Here is a 25,902-nt window from a genome sequence, read left to right on the forward strand (position 1 = left end):
TAAAATTCAAATTTAAGTTCCTTTTGGTTAAAAGGATGAAGTCTCTCTCCTTTCTTAAATTTTACAGCAGTTCATTTAGTGTTTGGTTACACCGGCACTGAAAAAAATTGACTCATTTCACACTTATAACTATTGTGGCATCTCCATGGTTGCGTGATCAAAATGTGGACACTTGGCACTTGGTTCTTATTTATGACAGTCACAGTCTCCCAGGGTCATGTGATCACCCTTTGCAACCTTCTGACAAGCAAAGTCAATGGGGAAGCAAGATTCAATTAACAACCGGGTAACTAATTTTAATGACGGCAGTGATTCACTTAGCAGCATCAATTCTGGACTCAAGTGTGGTCATGTGTTGTAGTTTACCTGTGGTTTGCCACATGATCCTCCCTGCAAAACTTTTCAAGATCAGCCAAATCTGTTTGGACTCAGCCAGTCTTAAAATCCAGCTGCACACATACATGCGTACATACATAGTATACTCTCAAAAGTCACCCAAAATAAGATTGTCATTCAGCTGTAGCAGAGGGAAATGACTAGGTCATGTCATTGGTTTTGTTGTCAGAGCAGCTCTATCAAACTTTCTCTAAATGTTATCATTATTAGCATGGGTCATTATTTAAGATCCAATAAATTTATACTATTAATTCATATAGATTTTTTTCTCTTTCATCTCCATTTTTTTTGTATCCAATGTCATGTCTCTTTTAAACTGTAAATCTGCAGGCGGGATTCACATATGGCTATTCTAAGGATCTTTCTGAAAGCCCAGCAAATTAAAAAGTGCATCAACTAATCCATTTGCTGTATTTAGCACCATCTTTGAGATTAGCAATAGCATCGCCTGAATAATTCTCATCACTGGGCTGTAAGGGTGTAAAGGGTGAACTTCCCTATGTTGGGTGCAACATCCAGTCTCAAATAATTTTGGAAGCTTCAAGCCCCAGATGTCACTAATCTCCCCATGCCATCAATTGAAGATCTGCACACGAGAAGCTGCAGGAGTGCGAACACTCAAGGTAATAATAGCATTCCAAGGGGTTTCTGACAGGTGAGGTTGAAGGCTCTACAGAGCATTGGAGTAGAAATTTCTCTCCAAAATGCTATATATAAAAAGCTTCGCTTCGCCGGAAAAAGCTTGCAGCTGAGGGATCAATTTGATTCTGCAGGTGGTAGCTCAATGAGCCCCAGAGAAGATGTTCAGGCGGTAAGTCTTGGGATCGTATGCCACAGGATTTAAAGAGAGACCAGGGCAGATATGGTTTCAAGCGGACTGGATAAGCGGTCCGAAGCTATGTCTGGATCTGTCAACAGTCGTCCGCCAAGGGTCGAAGGAACCCCAACTTAGAAAGACTGATCACGTGCCCCCCCCCATACCAGCAGCCTTAGAAATAGGCCCGACGGCGCCACGTGCTGGGGGGGGGAAAGAAGATTGAGGGGGGAGGGGGTTGGGATAGGTGCGCGCGCCGGCCAGCTCCTGCAAGAAAGTAAGGTTGACTGCGCCACGCGTTGGAGAGCGCGCGCAACACGGACTGCCTGGGCCTGACGAAAAGGTCCAGAGAGCGAGAGCGCTCGTTTATCAGCCAATTACCTAGAGAGAGCATGCGCCGTGGCGGCGGCGGCGGCGGCGGCTGCCGAGGATGGAGAGAGCGTTCCGATCCGAGCGATGGGGAGGAGGGAAGTGAGGGGAGGAGGCTGGGCAGGTCGGTCGCTTATGTGAGGGAAAGTAAGCAGTTTGCATTCGCTCAGTGCCTGCCTCAACGGAGCTGAGAAGTCGCCGCGCGAAGCTGCCTGTTCCTCGTCCCTTGCGAACTGCTCCGCCGGTGGCATTTCGTTGCGGGAGAAAGACCGGGCGGGGGTGCTGAGAGCTGCCGCTCGCTTTTCTGGAATAAGTGGGGAAGGGGGGAGTCCTCAGGGCGCCTGCCTGCCTGCTTGCTTGACTCCAAGACCCGAGCCGATTGCCAGCCCGAGCAGAAGCCAGCGCGTCTCGGCAACCAAGCGCCACCGCCGCCACCACCACCACCGGGCGGGAGAGGGGAGGGAGGGGGGGGGAGAGAATTGGTGCCGCCGCTGAATTTTTAATGGAAAAATGGCGATCTCGGCTCAGACCTGCGGCACGTCTTGCCTCGTCCGGGCTCTCTACGGCCAAATCCTGCTAGGCTTCCTCATCTCGGCTCCCTCCGCGAATGGCTACAGCTTTCCCCAGCAGTACACGTAAGTAAGAGCTGCTCTCCCGACCAACCTAGGCTGCCAGGGCAGCCAGCAGCCGCGGGGAAGTGATGCCTCGGGCTGCCGGGTGGGCAGGTTGTTTTGCGGCGCAGGTTGGTCCGGATTGCCGGGATCGGCGCGCGCCTTTGCGCTTTATCCCGCTTCGATGTCACTTTCCTTGTGGCTTTAAATAGAGGAGCGTTATAAAAAGTATACGTACCTGGTTTGGGTTTCAGACCGAGGCTTTGGGGGAGGAAGGAGGGTCCCCTTTTCCCACCTGGGTACAACCAAATCCTTAACTGGTTTGCGGAAAGTGATGCTTGGTAAAGCAAGATGTGCTCACCTAATTTTAAAAAGCAAGGATGCATCCCTTTTCTGTAACTGTTGAGGCTGAACAGTTACAGCAAACTACTACAGTAAACAAAAGAAAGATCATCATTTCATTGTGAATTCAGAACTCTTTTAAGAGAAGCAAAAGTTTGAAAATATTGCAATGGAGTAGTCATGAACCAGTTTATCTTCCACCCTTGTTCAACTAGACTCATTTGTTAGAAATAACAAAGATCTCATTGCAAATGTTAGCAGCAGCAAGTTTCTGTTTTTAAGTTCTCCTTCCCTGTGTCACTTTCTGCATTCTTCTTCCCCCTCTTTCTGTATGTAAAAAGAAACCATAGTGCTTTTAGAAGTAGAAAAGATTGTTGAAATTAATATGTATGTGCACCATTTGTATAAGTAGAATTCCTTTTTATGGCTTGCAAATGTACCCATGCAGTCTCCACAATCCAGGAATTATTGACACGGTGCAAGGCAAGTAATAAATTGATAACAGGAACAATGCAGCTGTTAAGCTTCAGTCCTATTCCTCCTATATAGAAGGGTTAATATTATGTTATGGCACTTAAGAATAAACCTGTTAAATGCTTTTTGCTACTGTAGCGGATAGCTTGCTATTCTGAACATTCTCATTCAAGGCATATATCAGCATTAATTATTCTGGTATCTTTTAAATTTACCTTCAGGATTCAAATTTGTCCTATTCCTGGGATTTCTTATGAAGGCTGGCAGCATGTTCACTTATCATCTACTTCTTTAAGTGAAGATAGGTTTGATAACCCAAATCAATAACAGCACGATTGGTCTTATATAGCTACTGACATGAATAGTTTGTTTTAGTTGAAGACCCATTGAAGTCTTCATAATATGACAAAATATTTTAATAGTGTAACTGGTTCAGTTATTTTAAATGCTATGACCTGCTGAAGGGCATGCCAGCCACTGAATGCATAGTTTTAACTTCGACGGAGGAAATGGGAATTCTTTTTCCAAGGCAACAGTTTTTAGGTCTTTAGAAATATTGTGATAAATTCTGATTGGGCACAGTTCCCACTACTGGCTTTTCCCCTTCCCAATAAAAGTTTCCTGTAATTTATTTAGCTACAGAATGTATATTTTTTCTCACCAAGAGTATTTGGTAATACTGCTTTAGTCCTTCAGTGCATCATACGCTACTGGCGTCTGAGTCTAGGCTGCTAGACTTCCATCTGCCTGTCAGACAGATCTATAAATTCAACTAGGATTTAAAGTTGAAAGTGTTTTTTTTTTTTACCTTGGGTAGGAAACCAAATGCTAACACTTGTTTGGTACTAAATGTTCATGGTTTCATCTTGTAGCTCCCCTGTGTGCATGAGTGGCTGTTACTCATGCAAGCAGTCCTTCTAGAAATCATCACTTTACTGCTTTCTAACAAAAGATGATTTAGCAGTTCCAACCATTAAATTGTACTGTGCTGTATTAGATTATTTTAGAAAGAGAATTTAATTTTAAAAAAATTGGTTGTGGGTATCACAAACAAGAACAACAGCTTACAGAATATGTGAGCTTTATATAGTTATATACATTACTTTTAAGTCTGATATAAGATAGATTGGACCAGGTTTAAATGTAAATCATGCCAGATTAAATTTTTGAAATAATATTGGTAGATTAATTCAATAGACTTACAAACCCCTTTAGAAAGTAGTTGTGAATGTGCATTCATATAAGTGAATTGTATAAAATATATTTTTATGAGCTATCCTATAGTACTCTTCCTAGTTAATGCCAAAAGTCCAAATTCTACATTTCCAAAGCTCTTAGAACACTGTTGGAAGACAGCAATGGTCCAATTATGCATAATGTATAGATTAATCTGTGCACATGTACATTTTTTGAGTTTTATGAAAACAATTATTTTTGCCTTGATATCTCCAAACCAATTGAGGAAATAAATGAGGGGCATGAATGGTTAGTTGATGTTGATATATCACTGGCTACTAATGCCTTTTAACATGTGGGCTATAATACTAGCTAGAGCTCTTCAGAGCTCCCATCACTGTCATTCAAATGCTTAAAGGCTCAGATGCTATCGGAAAGGAAGGCAAAAAAGCCCCTTGGAATTCTTTTCCTTTTACAGTCTTAGTTAAGTGACCAGTGATTAAAAATAACTGAACTGCTGAAAGCAAGCCATTTTTTGCAGAATTACTATATAATTATATTTCTTTAATAAAATTGTGTTGTTGTCTTCCAAATATATTCATTTCATTATTCCGGAGCTAACTGTTCTATTTATGTTATATCCATATAACTATGTATATAATAACTGCCCTTTATAGGAATTTATAGAGATATGTCCCCCAAAGCTCATAAATTAAAATAGCAAATAATACACTGGGGGGTGGGGGGGAGAGTCAAGTGGTTGATGTAGGAAAATGCAATTTTGTTTACTTAAACCTAGAGGATTAAACTGAAAGCTTTACAGATTTGAAAGAATATTGGAAGCCTTTTGGACCTAACTGAATGATTCTGAGCAACGGGAATGATATCAGGAATCAGCAACTTAAGAGTTTGTTCTCACTAAATTACTTATTCCCAGCAAGTGCAACATAACCCTCCAGAGAAAGTACTTTATCTGCATATGTAATCGTGAAGCTGACTTTTATCAGAGTGGTTTTGTCTCGGATGTAGCATGATTGGTGTCTTTAGTCTTTGAGCAGTGAAATTCAGACACTGTTTAAAACAATTGCAGTGCATATGAGCTCCCGGTTCTGTTTCCTAGAACATTGATCCTGTGTTTGTGTTTTTATTCATCTTACGCTGAACTAAGGAAGGCTTGGCTCAGTCTGCTCCTCAGTGTAGGATTTCTCACTGAGGAAAATCCAAGATTGAAATGGGCCTATTTTGCTAAGGACATTGAGTCATTCATCTGATAGGCATGTTGCTTTTGATGAATGGTATGCCTGTGTATGCAATAGGGATTAAAGGCTTTACTTTTTGAGAAAGGCTGTTCTTTTAAATACTTTCTACCAGCATTGCCCAACTGATGCTGAATAGAAGCAGAGTTTTGGGGAGCTATGACAAGCAACCTTAGTCTCTTTCCACACTGGTACACTGGTAGAATGAAAAGAAATCCTGCGTGAATCTGTTCTGCAACCTGTACCTACATATGATAGTTATGAGAACTTTATAAGAATTAAAATATGTCTACGATAAAATAAACTCTAAATATATCCATAATTGTAGCTGTTACTTCTAAGTTCAAATCAGTTAGTCTGTTAAAGTGTAATAACTTAGTTCAGAAGTAAGTTTTGTCTATAGCTGATTTCATCATGTCCGATAAATAAAAAGTTATAAATCTGGATCCAATTTAGAAGAAAAATCAATTAGTTTCTAAATATCAAACACTATGTCTAAAATAAGGTTTTTAAGAATCATTTATGGGGTAGAATATATTTGGTATTATTCATAAATGAGTATTCTGGTAAACTAATCCTATTGCTGCCAATTTAAGTGAGTTATTGCTTGCTTCAGTTCCTCATTTATTCATATCCCATCTTCAATATTTTTACAAATAAGTCAAGGTGGCAAACATATCTAACACACCTTCCTATTCCTATTCTTCCCACAGCAACAACCCTGTGAGGTAGTTGGATTTTGTATTTGCATTTGAAATGGACAGTAAAACCAGCCACTTGGATTTGATGTCTTTCTTGGGGTGTTTGATGAAACCTCCTTTGTTGTATGGCATTGGTCTCTCCCTCCCCCCCACCACATGCAAATAAAATCTAGAGTTGGTCTAAATTTGGAATGTTGACTCTTTTTCTCAGTCCTTCTATTTTGGGGTGATAGACAAATCTCATAAGTGAATAAATCAATAAGAATGACGTTCTATGCATTTTACTAAATTCACATTATGTATTTTGATATCAATTATTTATATCCCAGTCTTTCACTAAAGGTACCCAGAGCAATGTACAATATATATTCATGAAACCATATATTCTAATCAATAAAAATTTCAAGATCAAGAAAATGAATCCAAAGGCGTACCAATATATAACCAAATAACTAATAGTAGCACAGGTAAAACATGGCAATATCAAAACTGGCATCAATAGTATGAGTTGTTGAAATCTCATTACAATATCTGGCATCAAGAGGGAACTGGCAATTATCATTTGGTATCACGGGCTCTGACCTAAGAAAAGCCTTTTCATGCTTACTGAATCGCCTGAGATTGTAACAAGAATTAGGTCTCTTTAACTGATTATAATCCCTAAGTAAAACTGTATGGGAGCAAGCAGTCTCCAAGATAATCAATCCTTCAAATTTCTGGATATCTTAGTACTAACTTGCATGGACATACTTGATGTAAGGAGATTTTTTACAGAGAGTGCCTGCATAACAGATTGTGCAGTCTGTTCTCATTGGAACAAAGAAATGAACTGACAAAGATTATACAAAACTGTTTTATCATAAACATTTAGAGAAAAATTGTTAGATTAATGCACTGGTCTGCTAGCAATCCATCAACTGTCTATTTAAAAAAAAAATAACAAGAGCTGGAGAATAATAGGAGTGAAGAATTAAAAGTCAGCCAAATATGGAACAAGGAAAATTGTGAGAAATTGAAAAACTATTTACAGATGAGGTTCTTCATGATTTCTCTTAGGCTAAATTGCATAGGATGCAATTTATAGGACGCATGAAAATTCTTCCACTGAGATGAGTGAGAGGCTTTAAACTGAATTGTGAGAATCCTTGTTTTGAAATTCCTGCAGGAATGCAAGTCTGGTTTTTCATAATACAGAAAACTCAAGCATTGAGGAGACTGAAAAAGAGGCATGGTGGCAATCCACTGGCCCTTTGTAGTTCCCCCAAACTCTGGCAACATGTTGATTATCACTAGCAGAAGATCAGAAGAAATGATCAAATATGTGCATGTGTCCTTACTCTCATTTCCTTCTTGCCAGGACACTGGATTCTCTGGAATCTCTGTGGTTGGAGCATCATCAAAAAGGAACATGGATTGCTTTGCTAGAGCAAGCTTAGGAGAGAGAAAAAAATAAAACAGATAAATTTACTTTTTGTCAGGATAAGAGGAATGCAAACAATGTTATTCCTGTGATCATGATTGGTCATAGTTGCTAAAAATTTAACACATAAAGTAGTCAAACTGTCTTTTGCTATGCAGGTTTTTCATGATTTCATTTGGATGATTACTCTATAGTTCTCGAGGTAAACTATACAGAAACACCAGTAGTAGTAGTAGTAGTAGTAGTAGTAGTGTGTGTGTGTTTGTGGTATTCAGCTTTGTTTGGGTATTTTCCCACGTCATTATAGTTGTGCTTTTAAAGTTGTAGCAACGTTTCGGTGGAATCTCATCTGCCATCATCAGGCTTCTGTATTGTGTTCGTCTGAAATGTTCGTCAGATGATGGCAGATGAGATTCTGCCGAAAGGTTGCTACAATTTTAAAAGCACAACTATAATGATGTGGGAAAATACCCGAACAAAGCTGAATACCATACATGTAAATACCCGCGAAAACTTAAGATATGTAAGTAAAATTACACTATATGTTTCAACATTGGATATAGTTCAACATTGGTTAGGTCTTTAGGTCAAAGAAGTTGACAGGATGAATGATTAGTTAGCTAAACTGTCATGAAGAGCTCTAGAACCAAATCTAGTTTTGTTGTAACTATAATAGATAAAATAAATAACCATTACACTTACAGTCAACAACTCATAAGCATGAGGCACTTCCATTGCTGGTTCTTCTTTTGAGGCCCACTAGCCTTAAGGTCAGCTAGCCCAAGATTATGGTTGAGTATTTAGAATGGGCAGCTGGTGTTGTCATAAGGAACTAGATTGAATTCATTTGTCAAAAGAAATTGGTTCAAATGTTTTATAAGAGATGAAGTTCCTCAAGACAACATGTCCAACAATCAACTCTTTTAACTTAGTTTAGAAAATAAGGGATGGATTTTGCTCTGGAAAAGTTAATGGTATGTGACAAAAAATGTAAATCCCATGGAATATATTTAGAACCAAGTGAACTGTGGATGATTCTTTGAAATGTGCAGGGGAGTGTCTGTCTTTGCTGATTCCCACAATTCAGAAGCATGACAGGGTACATACTAGAATTGGAGGAAAAAACATTTTATGATACAGGTCGACCATAATCGACCCCCAACATTTCAGTTACTAAGCAAGACAGTTGTTAAGTGAGTTTTGCCCCATTTTATGACCTTTCTTGCCACAGTTGTTAAGTGAATCAATGCAGTTTTTAAGTTAATAACATGGTTGTTAAGGGCATCTGGCTTTCTCATTGACTTTGTCAGAAGATTGCAAAAGGAGATCACATGATCCCAGGATGCTGCAACCGTCATAAATATGAGTCAGTTGCCAAGCATCTGAATTTTGATCATGTGACCATGGGGATGCTGCAACAGTTGTAAGGGTGAAAAATGATCATGTCACTTTTTTCAGTGCCATTATAACTGAGCGGTCACTAAACAAATGGTTGTAAGTTGACGACTACCTGTATCTCAATGTTAGGTCCTGTCCACATCACATTCCATATTTCATTTGCCTTGTCAACAAAATAATCAGACAGTTTTCATGAAAATGACGTGTATTCATGAAGTTACCAGGAATCAAGACTGACTCAAAGGAGATTTCTAAGGGAAGCTGCAGCACCATAGTCAGCGCCACCTTAGATGGCTTGGACTTTCAGAGCAGTGCAGGTAGTCCTTAACTTACAACCGCATTTGAGCAGAAATTTTCTGTTGCTAAGTGAGATATTTGTTAAATGAGTTTTGACCATTATATGACCTTTCTTGTTTGTTAAGTGAATCACTGTCAAGTTAGCAACATGGTTGTTAAGTGAATCTGGTTTCCCCATTGACTTTGCTTGTCAGAAGGTGTACTTCCCCCACTCACTCACACATCAGTCTGTTCCCCCAACAGTTCTATTTCAGGTTTTCAGCTGCAAGCTTGGCACAGTAATTGGCTTGCAACCAAATAGATAACCAAAAGCAAAACAAACTTACAGGCAAACCAAGAATAGTCTTGGAAATAAAGGTTTTGCCTGAGTAGATTTGAAAAATAAACGGCCAAAATCCACTCCGAGGTCCAGGGTGTTTATTGAGGTTTGTCAACAAGTCCGGTGGTCTGGTTTCAGGGCTTGTAAGGAGAAGTCACAGGAATTGTCCAAGCCAGGAGTTTAGGGGATTGTTTTCAGTGAAGCCAACCACAAACAAGCTCCAGACTAACCTTCCAATTAGTCCACCCAACAGATAACAGGCTGCTCCAAATACAAACACACACTCTCCACAACTGAATTAAATCTACCAGCTCCAGAGTCCCAGAAACACAAACCACCATCTGGCTACAACCCACACACACTGCTTCTAGCAATGCTTCCCTCTGCCTGCCGTGCTAAATAGCTCCTCCCGGTGCAACCCTTTAAGAGGGGTGGGGCCTTTTCCCCATCAATCTGGCAGATCTCTGCCTCTCTGCCCTGCGTACTCTAGCATCTGCCAAGGCCAGTAGCTCCTCCCCCTCTTCCTCATTGGCCTGTGAGCTGCTGGCAGTTCAGGGTCAGCAATAGCCTATGGGCTAGGAATGCTCTCATTCTCCCTTGAGGCCTCTGAGGAAGGCGTAGATAAGCCATCATCCACAGGAGACATCACAGAAGGTTGCAAAAGGTGATCAGATGACCCCTGGACACTGCAACACTGTTAAATAGGAATCAGTTGCCAAGTGGCCACATTTTGATCACCTGACTATGGGGATGCATAGTCATAACTATGAAAAATAGTCATAAATTGGTTGTTGTTTTTTCAGTGCTATTGTAATTTTGAATGGTCACTAAATGAACTGCTATAAGTTGAGGACTACCTGTATTTCATAACTGGCATGATCTCTTTCACAGCAGAATGTCCACTGTACATATATGTTTCTACCCTATAATTGAAGAACATTTGGGAGGACCTTGAATTTATTAAAGGCATGACCTTGCAACATTCTGAGACTTTTGCAAGCTTTATCTGTGAGAACCTTGGCTCTGCCTGAGGAAGAATTTTTTGAAAAACAGAAAAGATGTAATCTTTGTCATCATATCTGTTTGTTGAAAAGCTTGGCAGTGATGGGATCTAAATTGAAAAAAGATAGAGAGTAAAATTGGGCTGCAGTATTTCGCTTAAAAAAAAAATCAAATGTTTCCTTTCACTTTGAGTTTGTTTAGATATGGATTGATATGAATGCCTTCCTCAGAAATTAAGATAAAATAGCATTTCTTATAATGTCAATATATACACTGTTTTTGATTAATAAATGTATTGATAAAATGGAAATAATTTTATTGATACCATTTTTATTCATATTTATCCTCAGCTTAGTTCTTGACAAATCCTTAGTTTTAGCACCTATCAAAATGATTGTCAAATTTGCTATGGAAATATTTTTCTTTCCATTAGTAGTTGGTCTTGCATATGCATTTGATCTGGAATCCAGATTTATACCTTATAGATATATAAGACATATGATTATTAGTGGATTGTATATGTGTCTATTTTCATCTTAACGCCACAATGAATTTTCTTTTGGTTTGAGAACTGATACAGATGAGAAAGTATTTTAGCTATGATGACTTTTCCCGTGTACTCCAGTCTAGAGTTCCCTAACCTTTCTGACTGTGCGAAACAACGGGAGGGGGAAGAAGGGACAGTTCCATGTGACCGGCGGGCAACTTACCCAAGCCGTTACTACGCAGGAGGCTAATGGAAAAGAGATCAAAACTCAAACGACCCAAGAGATTACAACGCAGGACCCAGGATACCACAACAAAAGAACTCGCAAGCCCATCACACAAGCCATTACCCAAGCCATTAAAACACGAGAGGCTAATGGAAAAAAGATCACTACAAACCAAACGACCCAGGAGATTACAACACAAGATCCAGGATATCTCCACAACAAAACTCACAAGGCCATCACACAGCCCATTATACCAACATCAACTCCATCAACCAATCAAGAGGCAGCAGCGCAGCCAACCAGCCCAGCACACCAGCCCCCACCATCAGTATTTATAGAGAGACAGCAGCTCCGATCACACACTGCTTGCACTGGCACGAAGCCGAAAGCACCAGCCTTAGGATGGCGAGTGGGACCTCGCCGAAACGTTGCCAAGATACTCTTAATCTTACATGGGAAAACACCCGAACACACCTAGACCTACATACCTGTACCTGTGAAAATCTACAAAAACAAATATATACATATGTGTGTGTATGTATGTATGTATGTATGTATATAAAATTGCAAACTTTAACAATATACATCATTAGATCTTTCATATATAATATATAAGTTGCACTTAATAAAATAAAAATATAGTATATGGCCAAGAATATTTTATATGCATTTTTAACTCATGACAGTATCATGGTTTTGTATTTTTAGGCACAGGGCTTCTGATGTTCAAATTTCTGCCTTCATACTTCATCACAAATTACATATAAATTATCATATTCTGTCATAATGTATCATTAGAAGACACAAAACCATTTTGTGTGAAAATAATAGTTTTTTTAGTCCAGCATTTTTTACTAATGGGGAGTGTGTTCTTGCCTTGATATTAATAGCAAAACAAAACACTGGACATTTTGTTTTTAGTTTATAGATTTTTTTTTCTAAAGTCCAAATTCTTACCTAAATGTACAATTCTGCATCTGTGAGTGTGTTGGGTTAAATACAACCCTGGAAATATAAATACTTTGGAACTAAGGAGCAGCTATAGCCAATTTTTTTTCCTGCCTTCCGCCTTCAAGTCAGTGTTGACTCCTGACAATTGCCTGAACTCATTCCTGCAGTTTCTTGACAAGATTTTGGTAGCGGGTTGTCATTGCCTCCTTCCTAGGGCTGAAAGACAGTGACTGGCCCAAGGTCACCCAGTTGACTTTCATGTCTAATGTAGGATTAGAACTCAGTCTGCTAGTTTCTAGCCTGGGTCCCTTAAGCAAGACAGCAAACTGGCTCTTCAAAGCTTTGTATGAAGTTCTTTAATTTGTTTTTATTAATGATGTGCTGTTGGATATTCATAATAGTTTTATTGAAGTGCAAAGAGTTCAAGAATCTAGCATAAATATAAACCAGAAGAAGAACATTTTATGATTTTAATATACCATCAATATTCCCTAAACATCACTACTCAGCAAGAATATTCATTGAAATATTATTTATTCCACTTACTCCAATTGTAATATGTTAGATTAGAATCATACATACGAACCCTCAGGGGAAGGGGAGGGGAACTTTTCTTTCCAAAAAACCCATCACTTTTTGATATAATTGTATGTATCCAATGTTTACAGTTGCAAGTAGTCTCTTGGCTCATGTTCATTTGTTCAGCAACTGTTCAAAGTTACAACGGCGTGGAAAAAAAATGAATGTATCCCAGGTCTTGAAGTCCTGGCCATTGCATCATCCCTGCAATTAGATGGCCATGATCCAAGTGCTTGGGTGCTCAGCTTGTGGTTATGGCATTTCTGAAAGCTGTGGTCATGTGATCACCATTTGCAACCTTCCTTGCTGTCTTTCCACAAGCAAAGTCAATGGAAGGTAGCAAGTTGCTCCAGTAAGACATTCCTACCTCTTAAGTGTGGCTTGCACCAGGCTTCTTGGAGCCTCCTCAAGCCCCTGCAGCACCCCTGCACTCGTTACCTGGGTCTCCCATCACTTCCCATTTATGGGATTGTTGACAGTTAAGCAAGGCGGTCACATTTCATGTCATGTTTAACTTGCTAGAAATCAGTCTGAAAAGATGTCCTCTCCCTTCAGTATTGAGTTTTCTTGCAAACTCACTTGGAAGAGAGAGAGAGAGAAACACACACTCACAAAGAGAGGTTTGTGATTAGATCGTTCAGTCAGATTGTTTGGGGTAGTATTCTTTCCTTTTGCCTGTAATAATTCCTTTCTTTTCTTCCTTTCTCTCCCTCCCTCCCTCCCTCCCTCCATCTCTCTCTCTCTCTCTCTCTCTCTCTCTCTCTCTCTCTGCCTTAAATAACGCACTTGAACAACTCATAACATCTCTCTCACTGATTTTTGTGCTATAATCATGGAGGTTTACTGCTTGTCAAATATAAATGAATCCCTTTTGTAAACTGGGTGAAAAGTCAGGTGAATATCTGATTTTGCATCCTTTGAAGAAATAGGCATGTATCGCTGTAACAATGGACAGCTTTCATTTTGCTGGGTATAATTTTTCCGAATGCTTGAAAGTCAAGGTGTTTTGGAAACATCAGTGAATCAATACATGGCCATACTGAATGACTTATTTTCACTAGGTGTGTAAAAAGCTGATCTGTGTATCTGTGTACACAAAGGCACAACAAGCTATACAGCTATGTTTCTGAAGTTAACTGTGTCGCTGCAAAATAAAGTGGAGCGCAATCAGAAAACAATAATGGTTGCTTGGTATAAATATTGTATTTATCCTCATGCAAGGCAAGATAGAATTCTGTCCCTGTGTTTTCATTGGGAAGATGAGAATTATTGTTTTGAAACTTATTCTCCCTACTGAGGGAAGCCTTACACAGCTACTTATCATGGGTAGTAGGACAGAAGAGAGAATGCTTAATTATTGAAGCCCTATGGTGCTGTGAGAGTCATAGGGTAATGAACTCAAAGGCAGTTCCAGTAGGCATGTTTTGCACTTTCACGAAGTGTGCCCAGTTTTCCATTGCTGCAATTGGATATGCACATTGTAGAAGATTCTAGAGATTTGCAGGGCAGTGCTGTCTTTGTTTTAGTAATTTTATATATAATGGTGAACAAATGTATAGTAAAGTCTTACTTTCCAATGAACAACATAATGATAAATCTTGAAAGTTGGATGAATCAACATGCATTTCTCCATTTTTCCTCTTATATAGTCATTCCAATTATTCCCAACTTTTGGATGGGTTAGTATCTTATACAGTTCACTCAGTGACCATTCAAAGTTACAACGGCACTGCAAAAAGTGACTCATGACCATTTTTCACACTTATGACCATTATGACTTATGAGCATCCCCATCGTCATGTGATTTACATTTGAATACTTAAAAACTTATATTTATGACGGTTGCAGTGTCCTAGAGTCATGTGATCACCTTTTGCTATCTTCTGACAAGCTAAGTTACTAATTTAACAACTGCAGTGATTTACGTAATAAATGTGGCAAGAAATGTCATAAAATGTCGTCTAACTTGGCTTTGGCCAGCTTGATAGTTTCATCATATTGCAATAATGAGAGAGAGAACTCTGTCATAAAAAGAAGCGAAATAGTACGCTGAATAGCCAAGTTATGTTGACAGAAAATCTGGATCTGATTATAATTTTTGTTTGGATGAATGCTTATTCCTCTCTTGGCTGTGCAAAATTTTTATTATGCCATCATAACATCCTTATTTGTGTTTCATTTGAAAGATGTGACTTTATCTAGCCTGGGATAGGATGCAAAGGCGTTATTACCTTGGGTTAGGAAGTAAAGGCAGACTGAGAAGGAAGATTTTTTTCCTCCCCTTTTTCTTTCTTGGAGGTAACCTATTACTCTGCCTATTTAGGCTGTAGATAAATTCAATTTTTCAACAGAGCTAATTCTTCAGTATTCTTTTTAGCAGGTTTTGAAATAATTAGACATGCAGACATTTTGTAGGGAAGTGGGAATACTGTGTCCTGAGAATTGCAGATGAACAGAAGATATGCCTGCAATCAAATAATCATGTGAAGAAATTCTTTTATTTACTTCTATTGTCAGTACTACCCTATTTTGAGGTGACCGGTAATTTTAGAAACTGGTAGTACAAAATATAATCTTGAAGTAAAGCTGGAGATGATGTTTGTGAAGGTTTTTTTTAATAGATACTGTCTGAATTTTTGCCTCAGGAAGCAAAATGATTTAGTATGACATTGTATTTTTGGAATTTGTTTCAGGATTTAGCTTCAGAGGAATAATAGATTGCTCTTAGATTTTCATGTTCTGAGGAAGAGCTTTTTCGTTTTGCTTTAATTTGTGTTTCACAGAAATCAAACACGCAGTGTTTTAAAGTCTTTTATTTGTATATTATTATCATTAGTATTAGGATTTATATATGCTTATTAACAAGAATCCTAAAGCTGTTTGCAGTATTCATGAAATAGGCTAAAATAATCTGCTAAAAAGATAAATCTCACGATGAGTTAATGTTTGAAGAAGGCCAAAATAAGATGGATTTTTAAAAGATCCTTGCAATATATTAGTTTAAGTCTAGCAAGGCCATTCTATAGGGAAGCCCCAATCTATATCAGTAATACTATGTAGCTATCTGCAAGCTTTGGAATGGAGAATAGTTTTCCCCTGAAGCTTGTTAGTGATTTAGAAGTTGCTAATGTTAGAGAAATATGGGTCCACAATTATTTCATATTAACTCCTTGAATCTGGCTTCATAACAGCCGGTGCACACTTTGTAGCACAAGTGTAACATGAATGTAAAGCAGGCTAGACACTAATTAAGTTTCTGTATGTTACACTAGTAATTGCTTTTTGATCATTCCTAAAGTCAGAACCATTTAGCACACATTGTATTAATCCAGTTTTAATCCCAACAATGCAAGAGAGACCATGGACAGGCTGTTCCTGTGCAGGAATACATATCCATGACATATGAATATTCATCACTAAGTGACGTGATCATAAAGTCTGATGTAATATAACTACATTGCTTAGTGATGACAATCTTGGCAGTCCCTGTCGCCATTGTTAAGTGACCTTGCAACTTCCTGCCAGCTTCAGATAACCCAGGCCAGTGGAGAAGCCAGCCAGAAGTTGCAAGTCCCAAACAGCTGACAAGCAGGATAGCAAACAGGTGAGTAGCTGCTGCCTGATGGGAAGAGGAGCAAGAGGGTGCACGGGTGGTTGGATAGGCACAATTTGAGCGCAGTAGGACTTGGAAGGGTGGCATGTGTGTGAATAGCAGAGTGAGGTATGAGTGGAAGGGGTGGGTGGAGTAGCTGCTCCTGGGTGGTTGAGGGTACTCAATGATGTATGGGTGGGTCAGGGAGCACAGTGAGGTTCAGGAAAGGTGCACAGGTTGGGGAGACTAATTTTAAAAAATTATAATTTTCCCTCCCCTTTCCCCTATTGGCATTGCTTGTGGGAAGCTAGCAGGGAAGGTTGCCAATCGTGATGAAATGACCACAAAGATGCTACAAGTCTTGTAAGTGCAGGCTGGTTGCCAAGTACCCAGATCATAATCACATCACTATAGGTTTGCTGGGCTGTCTGGAATTTCAGGGACTGGTCCTAACCATGTCTTGTTCAGCACTGTTTTAGTTTTGAACAGTTGCTGAATGGGTGATTATTAACTGAGGACTACCTGTACAAAAGAATATGGGGGATGATGTTTGATTAACAATTGGAAAGAGAAAAGGATTTTCAATTTTTGAAATTCTGCTTACACTTAAGTAGATCATTTGAATAGCTTTTAAAAGAGTTGAAACAGTAATTTTGCATGCTCTGTAGAATTAGGGATTAGCTTTCTACAGAAATTTGTAATGGCCAGAAAATGCTGGACATCCTTTATGCCATCCTAGGTATTTGTCATGAGAGTTTTGGATTTTATTCCTTGTATATTGTAACCTAAATAATCCAATGAGGAAAGATCAAATGCACATTTCCCCAATTTAAGAAAAAGTACGTTTGTGAAATTGTTCCAAGGTATTTGTGATGACCCAGGGCATGGCACAAAGGCAACACAGTCAAATAAGCAAGAAGAGTCCCTTTATTATCTCCAACTTTGCCCCCAATGTCCAGGTTACCTTCAGTTGGAGAAATACTATCCCAGGAACAGTCTTTAAGGGGAGGAAATTCAGTCCGAAAACAAAGTACATACAAACTGTAACTAGAAATCCAAACAAACCAAGCTGCAGTAGTTAACTTGACAGGGCAGGAGAAGGAATTGCAGACTTGAAAGCACATCAAAGCACACACAGTTGGGAAGTCACCAGGAACATAGATAAGTCTTGACGATACCAGATAATTCACAATTTGCTCCCAACACGTTGCTGTGTGCAGCTTCCCTTTTTAAACACTGTGTTCCCAGCTGCAGTTAATGAAGGGAATCAGAGCCCTTTCCTTCCCTGTAAGCCACACAACTCACGTTGCTCCCTTCTCCATTTCTTCCTGTGAGCCCTAGGATGAAGGACCTGGGTCTTCCTCCGAATTCCCTCTCCCTTGTCCTACCTCTCCTGTTCTGCCCAGCTGGACTGTGCCCTTCCCCAGTTTCTTCCACAGCCAATGGAGCCACACTCCCACTCTGTCAGCTGTTTGGCCTCCCCCTCCAAATCAGATCCTGACGGGCATGACAGTATTCTTAAAATGAATCTCATGCAAAGGAAAACAGTCTGTCAAAAATAGGCAAAAAGTAACCTAAGTATCATATTTATAAATCTGATGAAAATTGCAGAACAGTCAGACAATCTATAGAATATTCAAATTTTCAGTTATTCAATTTGCAGTTATCAAAGGCAGTGAAATAGTCATACTCCTGTTTAATTCTGATCAAGATATATGTGCCTTTTAAGCCCAATTGCATGAAAATGTGTATTTCTCTTGAAAGTTGTTCAGTTGGTCTGTGGTAAGAGGTTGGATGGTGATCCCTAATAGCTACAATATTGAGGAGTTTGTGAACTACTCTCAATAATTATTTTTCTCAGTTATAGTAAATATAAGAGTAGATGCTGGAGGTTTGGGCGGGGGGGGGGGGCAAACAAAACTTGTATTCTGATTCTGTAAGAGCCAAATGTTTTATTTCTAAATCCAAATCTGAACAAAAACAATAAAATGCATTTACCTATTGTCGGTTGCCAGTTGGTCTTAATTGTCTGAGGCATCCTCAGCCAAGCTCTTGAGAAGAAAGCCTACACAGTTTCCTGAAGATAAAGCTTTGGAATGATTCAGGCATTTGCTTGCCATTTAGCCTGCTTGCCAAGTGCCATACACATATTACAGCTAACTTTCTGAAGCTAACTTTGGGAGATGTGTTTTAATAGTGTCAGTCATGGCCCAATGGTGCTACACTAGAAACATAAACTAAGGTTTATGTTTCTAGTGTATTTCTTTGCTGGGCATGGTGATCTTTTTACTATATCTATTTGCATGGTTCTCCAGCACTAGGGACCAAGGAAGCCATAGGGAGATGGGGTAGGGATGAACAAAGGCTGTGAAATCGCCCCTTAATGTGACTCAGTTCTTCCAAACATCTACTGATTAACACACAACGTTGGAGCAGCTTTTTCATATTTTTGGTGGGGAGGATGCCTTTTCTCACTAACTCATCTCTTAGTTTATCAGCAAGTCTTTCTCAAAACTGGTCAGGCAGAACCAAATAATTAAGAATCTGATATGGATTCACAAATTCTGCATTGCTTTGTTTCAGATTATAAATCTAATGTTGCTTTTTTAGCCAGATCTTCAAATGTAACTCTAAACCTTGACATGGAGTTCTGGTGCAGGCAATCCTGGTTTAATGATAGTAATTGCAATGGGTACTCCATTGCTAAATGATGCAATCATAAAATGTGACATTGAGTGACTGAGGTGACTTACGATGGCAATTCCGTTTGCAAATCCGGTGCAGTTGTTAAGCACAGTGTCACACAATAGCCATTCACAAGCTTTTTCTGGCTTACCCATTGACTTTTCTTATTGGAAGATGGCAAAGAAAGTCACAAACACTATTTATGTGGCCATGGGACACTGCAATTGTCGTAATTATGAGTCAGTTGCCAACTCCCCAAATTGCCACATCATGTGGGCCAGAGGGATGCTCTGATGGCTGCAACTTTGAGGATCAATCATAAGCTTCCCCATCAGTGCCATCATAACTATGAATGATTTCGGAATATATAGATGTTAACTGAGAACATCATTGCATCAATGAGGAACACAGCTCCTTTTTTCAGAGGACTCTGAACAAAAGTCACCTTGTTGCTTCTTCTTGGACTTCTACCCAACCTGCCATAAACAATTCACACTAAATCTTGCATTGTGTCAAAGTCAAAAAATTGATCCAGAAGTCCACCAAATGTCCCATGAGAGAACAGAAAAAATGATTGGGTTGCAAACTGCTGTTCTGTTCCTTCCTGAGGCAAGCCTGCTCCCAAAGATTGTGTTAATTGTACAGGTTTTGTATTTGTATATCCACTTGCTGTTGATTCTGTAACAATGTTCACCATGTTGTTCAACAGGCACTGAAGTGACTTGTGGATCAGATACCATTTCCGTGATCAATGATAAGGTTTAATGCCTCTCCAAACTGAGAATGGTGAGACTTGCAGGATTGTTATCAGACCTGAAAGATAAGCCATGCTCTGCCTGAGATTGGAGACACACACATAGACACAATTGCTAATGACTTGAACTATTTATTACAATGTAGCAGTTAACAGTAGACAAGGCTGTAAATCAAAATATTTTAAATAATGTTTGCCTGAATGAGTCTGTTTGAAGTTCAAGCAGCCAAAGAATGGCCGAATTCATTCCAGGAGCCAAAGAATCTAGCCGGGTAGTCAGCATATGCAATAGCCAAAGAGTCAAGCGCAAGAAAACCTTGAAATGAGATGTAATTCCAACAAAAGCTGAAGGCAAAACAGGTACATAAATCTCCCTCCCTAGGCAGCTGCGTTCAAGTACTCAGGCCTCACTCTTTGCTTATTGAGGAGTCTCATTGAATAACTTTGCTCTGTTTGCTACTGCACGCATTGAGACCTGGAGCTTGGGGATTGTTCCTTATCATCTGACTACTTTAGCTGATCAGGAGATGCTTGTGATTGATTAGCTTCCTCAGATGGATCATGGCTTGAGGCTGACAATCCCTAGGTCCAGGTGGAAGAATGTTACCAAAGTTGAACTCAGATTATGAATCTGAATTGTGACCCATGAGAAGAAAGGCCAGGAAATAGACACCTCAAGAATCTATTGTTAGTATATATAATAATTTCTTCTAGAATTTCTTTCCCCCTACTTATTATATCAAAGGCACAACAGTTGAGTTCATTCACTGCCATTCTGTCTTTACGGGCTAGTCTGGTGTTTTCCTAATGGCTGTTATATACTTTCCTCAAGGTTATCTACACAACCACAGTTATGAACAAGAACATAGGTTTGGTGGCTATAATAATGTCTATTCCATTTTATAGATATGGGGGCTATAATAATGTCTATTCCATTTTATAGATATGGTAATCAAAATAAAAAAATTTCAAGTGTATACCACCCAGACCTTCTCTAGTCTGCATCTATCCTTTGGAACATCATCATAGAGAATTATGCAAGTTTTTCCTTAATCTTGTTTAGCAACCTCTTAAAACTTGGCTTTTCCCTAGGTCTTGAGCTGGATCAGGTACCAGTTCCCTTTGGTAATAAGAGATTGTGTTATTTTTCTCCAGATATTTATTATTTATTTAGTAAAAATGTTATATGGCTGCCCAACTCACACACAGTGATTCCTGGTGATTTATTAAATTAAGAACTGCAATTTGTTTGTATTTGTTGTTCATCTGTACTATTTCTTTTTTTTAAATTACATTTTATTTGGGTTTTCACAAAAACGTAATACAAATAAAACATCTTCTTTTGAGAATAGCATGATCCCAGGTTATCACTTCTCCATACAGACAAAAACTCAATTTCATATTCATCTTTGTGTTCTATTCCATATCTTACTACTATTTTAACATTTTCTCCATAATTTTTCCCCTCCCTTGGTTTTCTCAGCTTTATTTTTAATTGTCTCATATCTAAATTCAATTATATATCTTTTTCTAAGTTTCAGTGTCTTTCTAATCATTATATTTATACTTTTGTCTGTCCTGTTTCAATTTCATATTATCTTTTCTCATTAAACAAATTTTCCCTGTAGCTACTAATTGGAGTATGACACCTTTATATCTCTTAATTTTATCTATTCAACTCTTAAACACCAATTTATGCCTTTATATACAGTATATATATACAGTATATACATACAGTGTATGTATGTATGTATGTATGTATGTATGTATGTATATATATATACACACACACACACACACACACATATACATACACACACACACACACACACACACACACACATATTCTTAAGTTTTCGCAGGTACTTACATGTATGGTATTCAGCTTTGTTTGGGTATTTTCCCACGTCATTGTAGTTGTGCTTTTAAAGTTGTAGCAACGTTTCGGCAGAATCTCATCTGCCATCATCAGGCTTCTGTACAGAAGCCTGATGATGGCAGATGAGATTCTGCTGAAATGTTGCTACAACTTTAAAAGCACAACTACAATGACGTGGGAAAATACCCAAACAAAGCTGAATACTTTTATATATACAAAAAATCCAATGGCTCCCTAGGACACACCATCTACCAGAAGAAAACACATACAAACCGCTATCTACACGCACTCTCACACCACCACCCAGCACAGATCAATTCCGTAGCTGAGACACTCATCTCCAGAACAAAATGCTTAGCCGACAAACACCTAAAAACTGAACTACACACTCTCACTAATGTACTAACAGCCAATGGATTCCAAAGAAAGACGATTACCCACCTATTCAAAAAGAAACCCCAACCAAAATCTAAGACAGAGAACAAGAGAACGGCAAAGCCCTCCTCCCATATATAAAAGGCACTACAGACAAAATCAGCAAGATCCTCCAAAAACACAACATTAAAACAGCATTCTGCACAAACAGAAAAATATCCACCATCCTAAGAAACCCTAAAGACAAAATCGAGTTAGAAAACCAAGGAGTATACGAAATCCCTTGCACTGCCTGCCCCACCACATACATCGGACAAAGTAACAGAAGAATAAGTGCACGCATTGAAGAACACAAGAACTAAATCAAAAAAGAAGAACCGACCTCTTCCCTGGTCCAACACCTCAAAGCCACAGGACATGAGATTGACTTTAAAAATACCAGAACTATTGCCAAAACCGAACACTTCAACAACAGAATAATCAGAGAAGCCATAGAGATAGAAAAATGCCGACACAGCATGAATAAATGAGATACCCCCTGCCTACCAGCCATTTGGAAACCTGCCCTCATTAACAAATGAGTATCTAACATGAAGAATGACACCAGACCCACACCCATGAGGGCCACAAAAGATGCTACCACCACACTTCCCCGTAGAAAGCAGACTCACACCCACACAGAAGATGAGACATGACCACGGACCAGAAGCCGTACTGCAGCTGCATCATTACCCGCTTCAAACCCCTCTGACCCATACATGAAGCGAACTGACGGCCACCATGAAGATGTGGCACGACCACGAATGTGAAGCCAAACAATAGGATCACAGCTCACCAACTTAAATCCCCCAGCAACTAAGACTAACCTGAGCACAACCAAGCCCCCACCTGAACAGAACATGCCTCCAGCCAATCAGAACACGGCCAACCTCCCAACCAATCAGAACACAGCCAAACCTCCTACCAATGAGAACACACCCCCACCCAATCAGAACACAGCCAAGCCCCCACCCAATCAAGTCACACCCCCACTAGCAGTTAAAAGAAAGAAGCAGCTGCAAGCTCACATTACTCCGAGAAGCACAAAGCAGAAGACACAAGCCTGAAGATGATGAATGAGACTTCATTGAAACATCGCCTAGATACTTCCAAGTTTACGCGGGAGAAAACCCGAATAACCAAAGATCCACATAGAAATACCTGCTAAAACCTCAGAAAAAATATGTGTGTGTGTGTGTGTGGTATTCAGCTTTGTTCGGGTATTTTTCCACGTCATTGTAGTTGTGCCTTTAAAGTTGTAACAATGTTTCGGCATAATCTCATCTGCCATCATCAGGCTTCTGTATAGTGTTCGTCTATGAGTCAGACTTTCACAGCCATTTCTGTTTTAAATTTGGTGCTAGCCTACGCTGTGCCAGGATGGTTTTTTCTTCATCCTGATTGGTTGGTAGTCTTGGTCTGTGTTTATTGGTCTTGGAGTTTGCTGTGTTCTGCTTGATTGGTGTTTCTAATATCTTCTGTCTGTTTTGTAGCTTTTTTCGTCTGGATTGGCTGGCAACATTGTGTTTCCTGTATTGGAGGCTTTTAGTGCAGCTTGGCTCCGAGTAAACGGACGGCTATCATTTATTAGGAAGCTAGGTTTCATCTTGGTGCCTGTTTGGGGTGTGTTTGAGCTGGAGGTATTAGGGGGAGTCTGTTTGTGCCCAGGTGTTTAGCTGGCTTGTGGTGTAGAGATTTTTTTGTTTGAGAGTGCAGGGTTCCAGATAATTGACAGTCTGGTGGAGTCATCTCTTCTATTCATGCTTTCAGGTCTTTTTTCAATCTCTATGGCTTCTCTGATAATTCTGTAGCTGGGGTTTTCTATCATGGCTAGGGTTTTGGTGCCATTGAAGTCGATGCTATGACCTGTGGCTTTCATGTGTTGGACTAGTGAGGAAGTGTATTCCAGCTTTTTTACTGCATTTTTGTGTTCATCTAGGCGGGTACTTATTCTTCTATTGGTCTGTCCAATGTATGTGTCAGGGCATGATGCACAGGGGACTTCATATATGCCTTGGTTTTCCAGGTCAATTTTACCTTTGGGGTTTCTTAGGATGGCTGCTATTTTTCTGTCTGTTTTGAAGGCAGTCTTGATGTGATGCCTCTGTAGTATCTTACTGATTTTTTCTGTAGTACCTACCTCTTATGTAGGGCAGGACAGCTGTTCCATAGGTCTGTTCATCTTCTAGGTCTCCTAACATCCTATGCACAAGCAAACCACCCAAAAGCAACTTGCACAAAGAGGAACTAAAAGCCTTGCAAGCCTTAAGGAACAACAGCAGCATAATCATACTTCTAGCAGATAAAGGTAATGCCACAGTAATAATGGATAGAAAAGACTACGAAACAAAATTGACAGACCTACTCCAAGACTCCACATACAAACCCATAAACACAGACCCAACCACATATCTGGAAAAAATAACCAAGAAGAAAATTATAACCAGCCACATGAGCAAAGAGATCCAACAGACGATCATCCCAAGAGAAAAATCTTCCAGATGCTCCAAACTATGCGGCCTCCCAAAAATACACAAAGAAGGCATACCTCTCAGACCCATAGTCAGCTCCAGAGGAGCACCACTACAAAATCTAACCAAATACCTAGCAAAGAAGCTATAGCCCCATGCTGAAGCAGCAGCTTCACATGTACAAAACTCATACCACCTCTTGGAAATAATCAAAGATCTACACGTGGAACAAAAAGATCTGCTTGTAAGATTTGATGTGGTTTCACTCAAGTCCTAATAAAAGAAACTCTCGAAATCATCAAAAATATATACCAAGCAGCTAAACACCTCATGACTAGCAGAACACTGCTTAACCAACACATATATCATATACAAAGGACAAAGATACAAGCAAATTGAAGGAGCCCCTATGGGATCACCACTGTCACCCGTCATTGCAAACCTGTTCATGGAAGAATTTGAATCCAGAGCCCTAGCCAATGCCACCCACAAACCCAAACTATGGCTAAGATACATCGATGACACATTTGTTATTTGGCCCCATGGAACAGAGAACCTAAACAATTTCCTCACACACCTAAACAGCACACACCCCAAAATCAAATTCACCATGGAAACAGAAACAAACAAACAACTACCATTCCTAGGTGTACTAATCTACCAAAAAAACAGATGGCACACTAGGACACACCATATACCAGAAGAAAACACACACCAACCTCTACCTCAACGCCCAATCCCACCACCATATAACTGTTACTATATACAATAGTAAATAAAACTCTCATTCCATTCCAATGCAATTCTATCATTAATATTAGTTACAATCTTCTTTAACATTTCTTTTCAATTGAATATCATACTTCCTTGAGAACATTTATAGACTTTCCATAATTAATTCTTTTTTTTCCATATTTCTCTTCACTTATATTTTTATAAATCATTAATAATAATTAAAATGTTCCCATCCTTTCCTAATTTCATTCTCTCATTCTCTTTATTTCATTTATTTAATAACAAACATTCCACTGCATTACAATAAGTATTTTATTTTAATCGTACATTGTTTCATATTTTCTAAAGGTATTTCTATTTCTAATATAACAATACTATCTTATGTACCTTTGCAGAATCCCTTTTTCAATTAAATTTTCACTCATTATCTCTTAAGTAGGCTTATACTTTCAATCCTTATACATTTTCCCCAGGAGTGGGATTCAAATTTTTTAACAACCGGTTCTGTGAGCGTGGCTTAGTTGGTGGGCATGGCTTGGTGGTCATGTGACTGG

The 25,902-nt window shown here is 39.2% G+C and overlaps 1 protein-coding gene across 2 annotated transcripts in view; it reads left to right on the forward strand.

Moving 5' to 3' along the window:
* The first annotated feature begins 1,616 nt into the window (after positions 1 to 1,616).
* The window catches only part of CACNA2D2 (calcium voltage-gated channel auxiliary subunit alpha2delta 2), a 636,728-nt gene continuing 612,442 nt past the window's right edge, over positions 1,617 to 25,902 (forward strand). For both annotated transcript variants that reach the window (XM_087924067.1, XM_026725351.2), the window contains exon 1: positions 1,617 to 2,214. In XM_087924067.1, coding sequence (XP_087780193.1) covers positions 2,090 to 2,214 — 125 coding nt within the window. In that variant the 5' untranslated portion in view covers positions 1,617 to 2,089. The remainder of the gene's footprint in view (positions 2,215 to 25,902) is intronic.

Source organism: Pseudonaja textilis, chromosome 2, assembly GCF_049901715.1.
Source record: "Pseudonaja textilis isolate UNSWEBS1 chromosome 2, rPseTex1.2, whole genome shotgun sequence".
Lineage (NCBI taxonomy): Eukaryota > Metazoa > Chordata > Lepidosauria > Squamata > Elapidae > Pseudonaja > Pseudonaja textilis.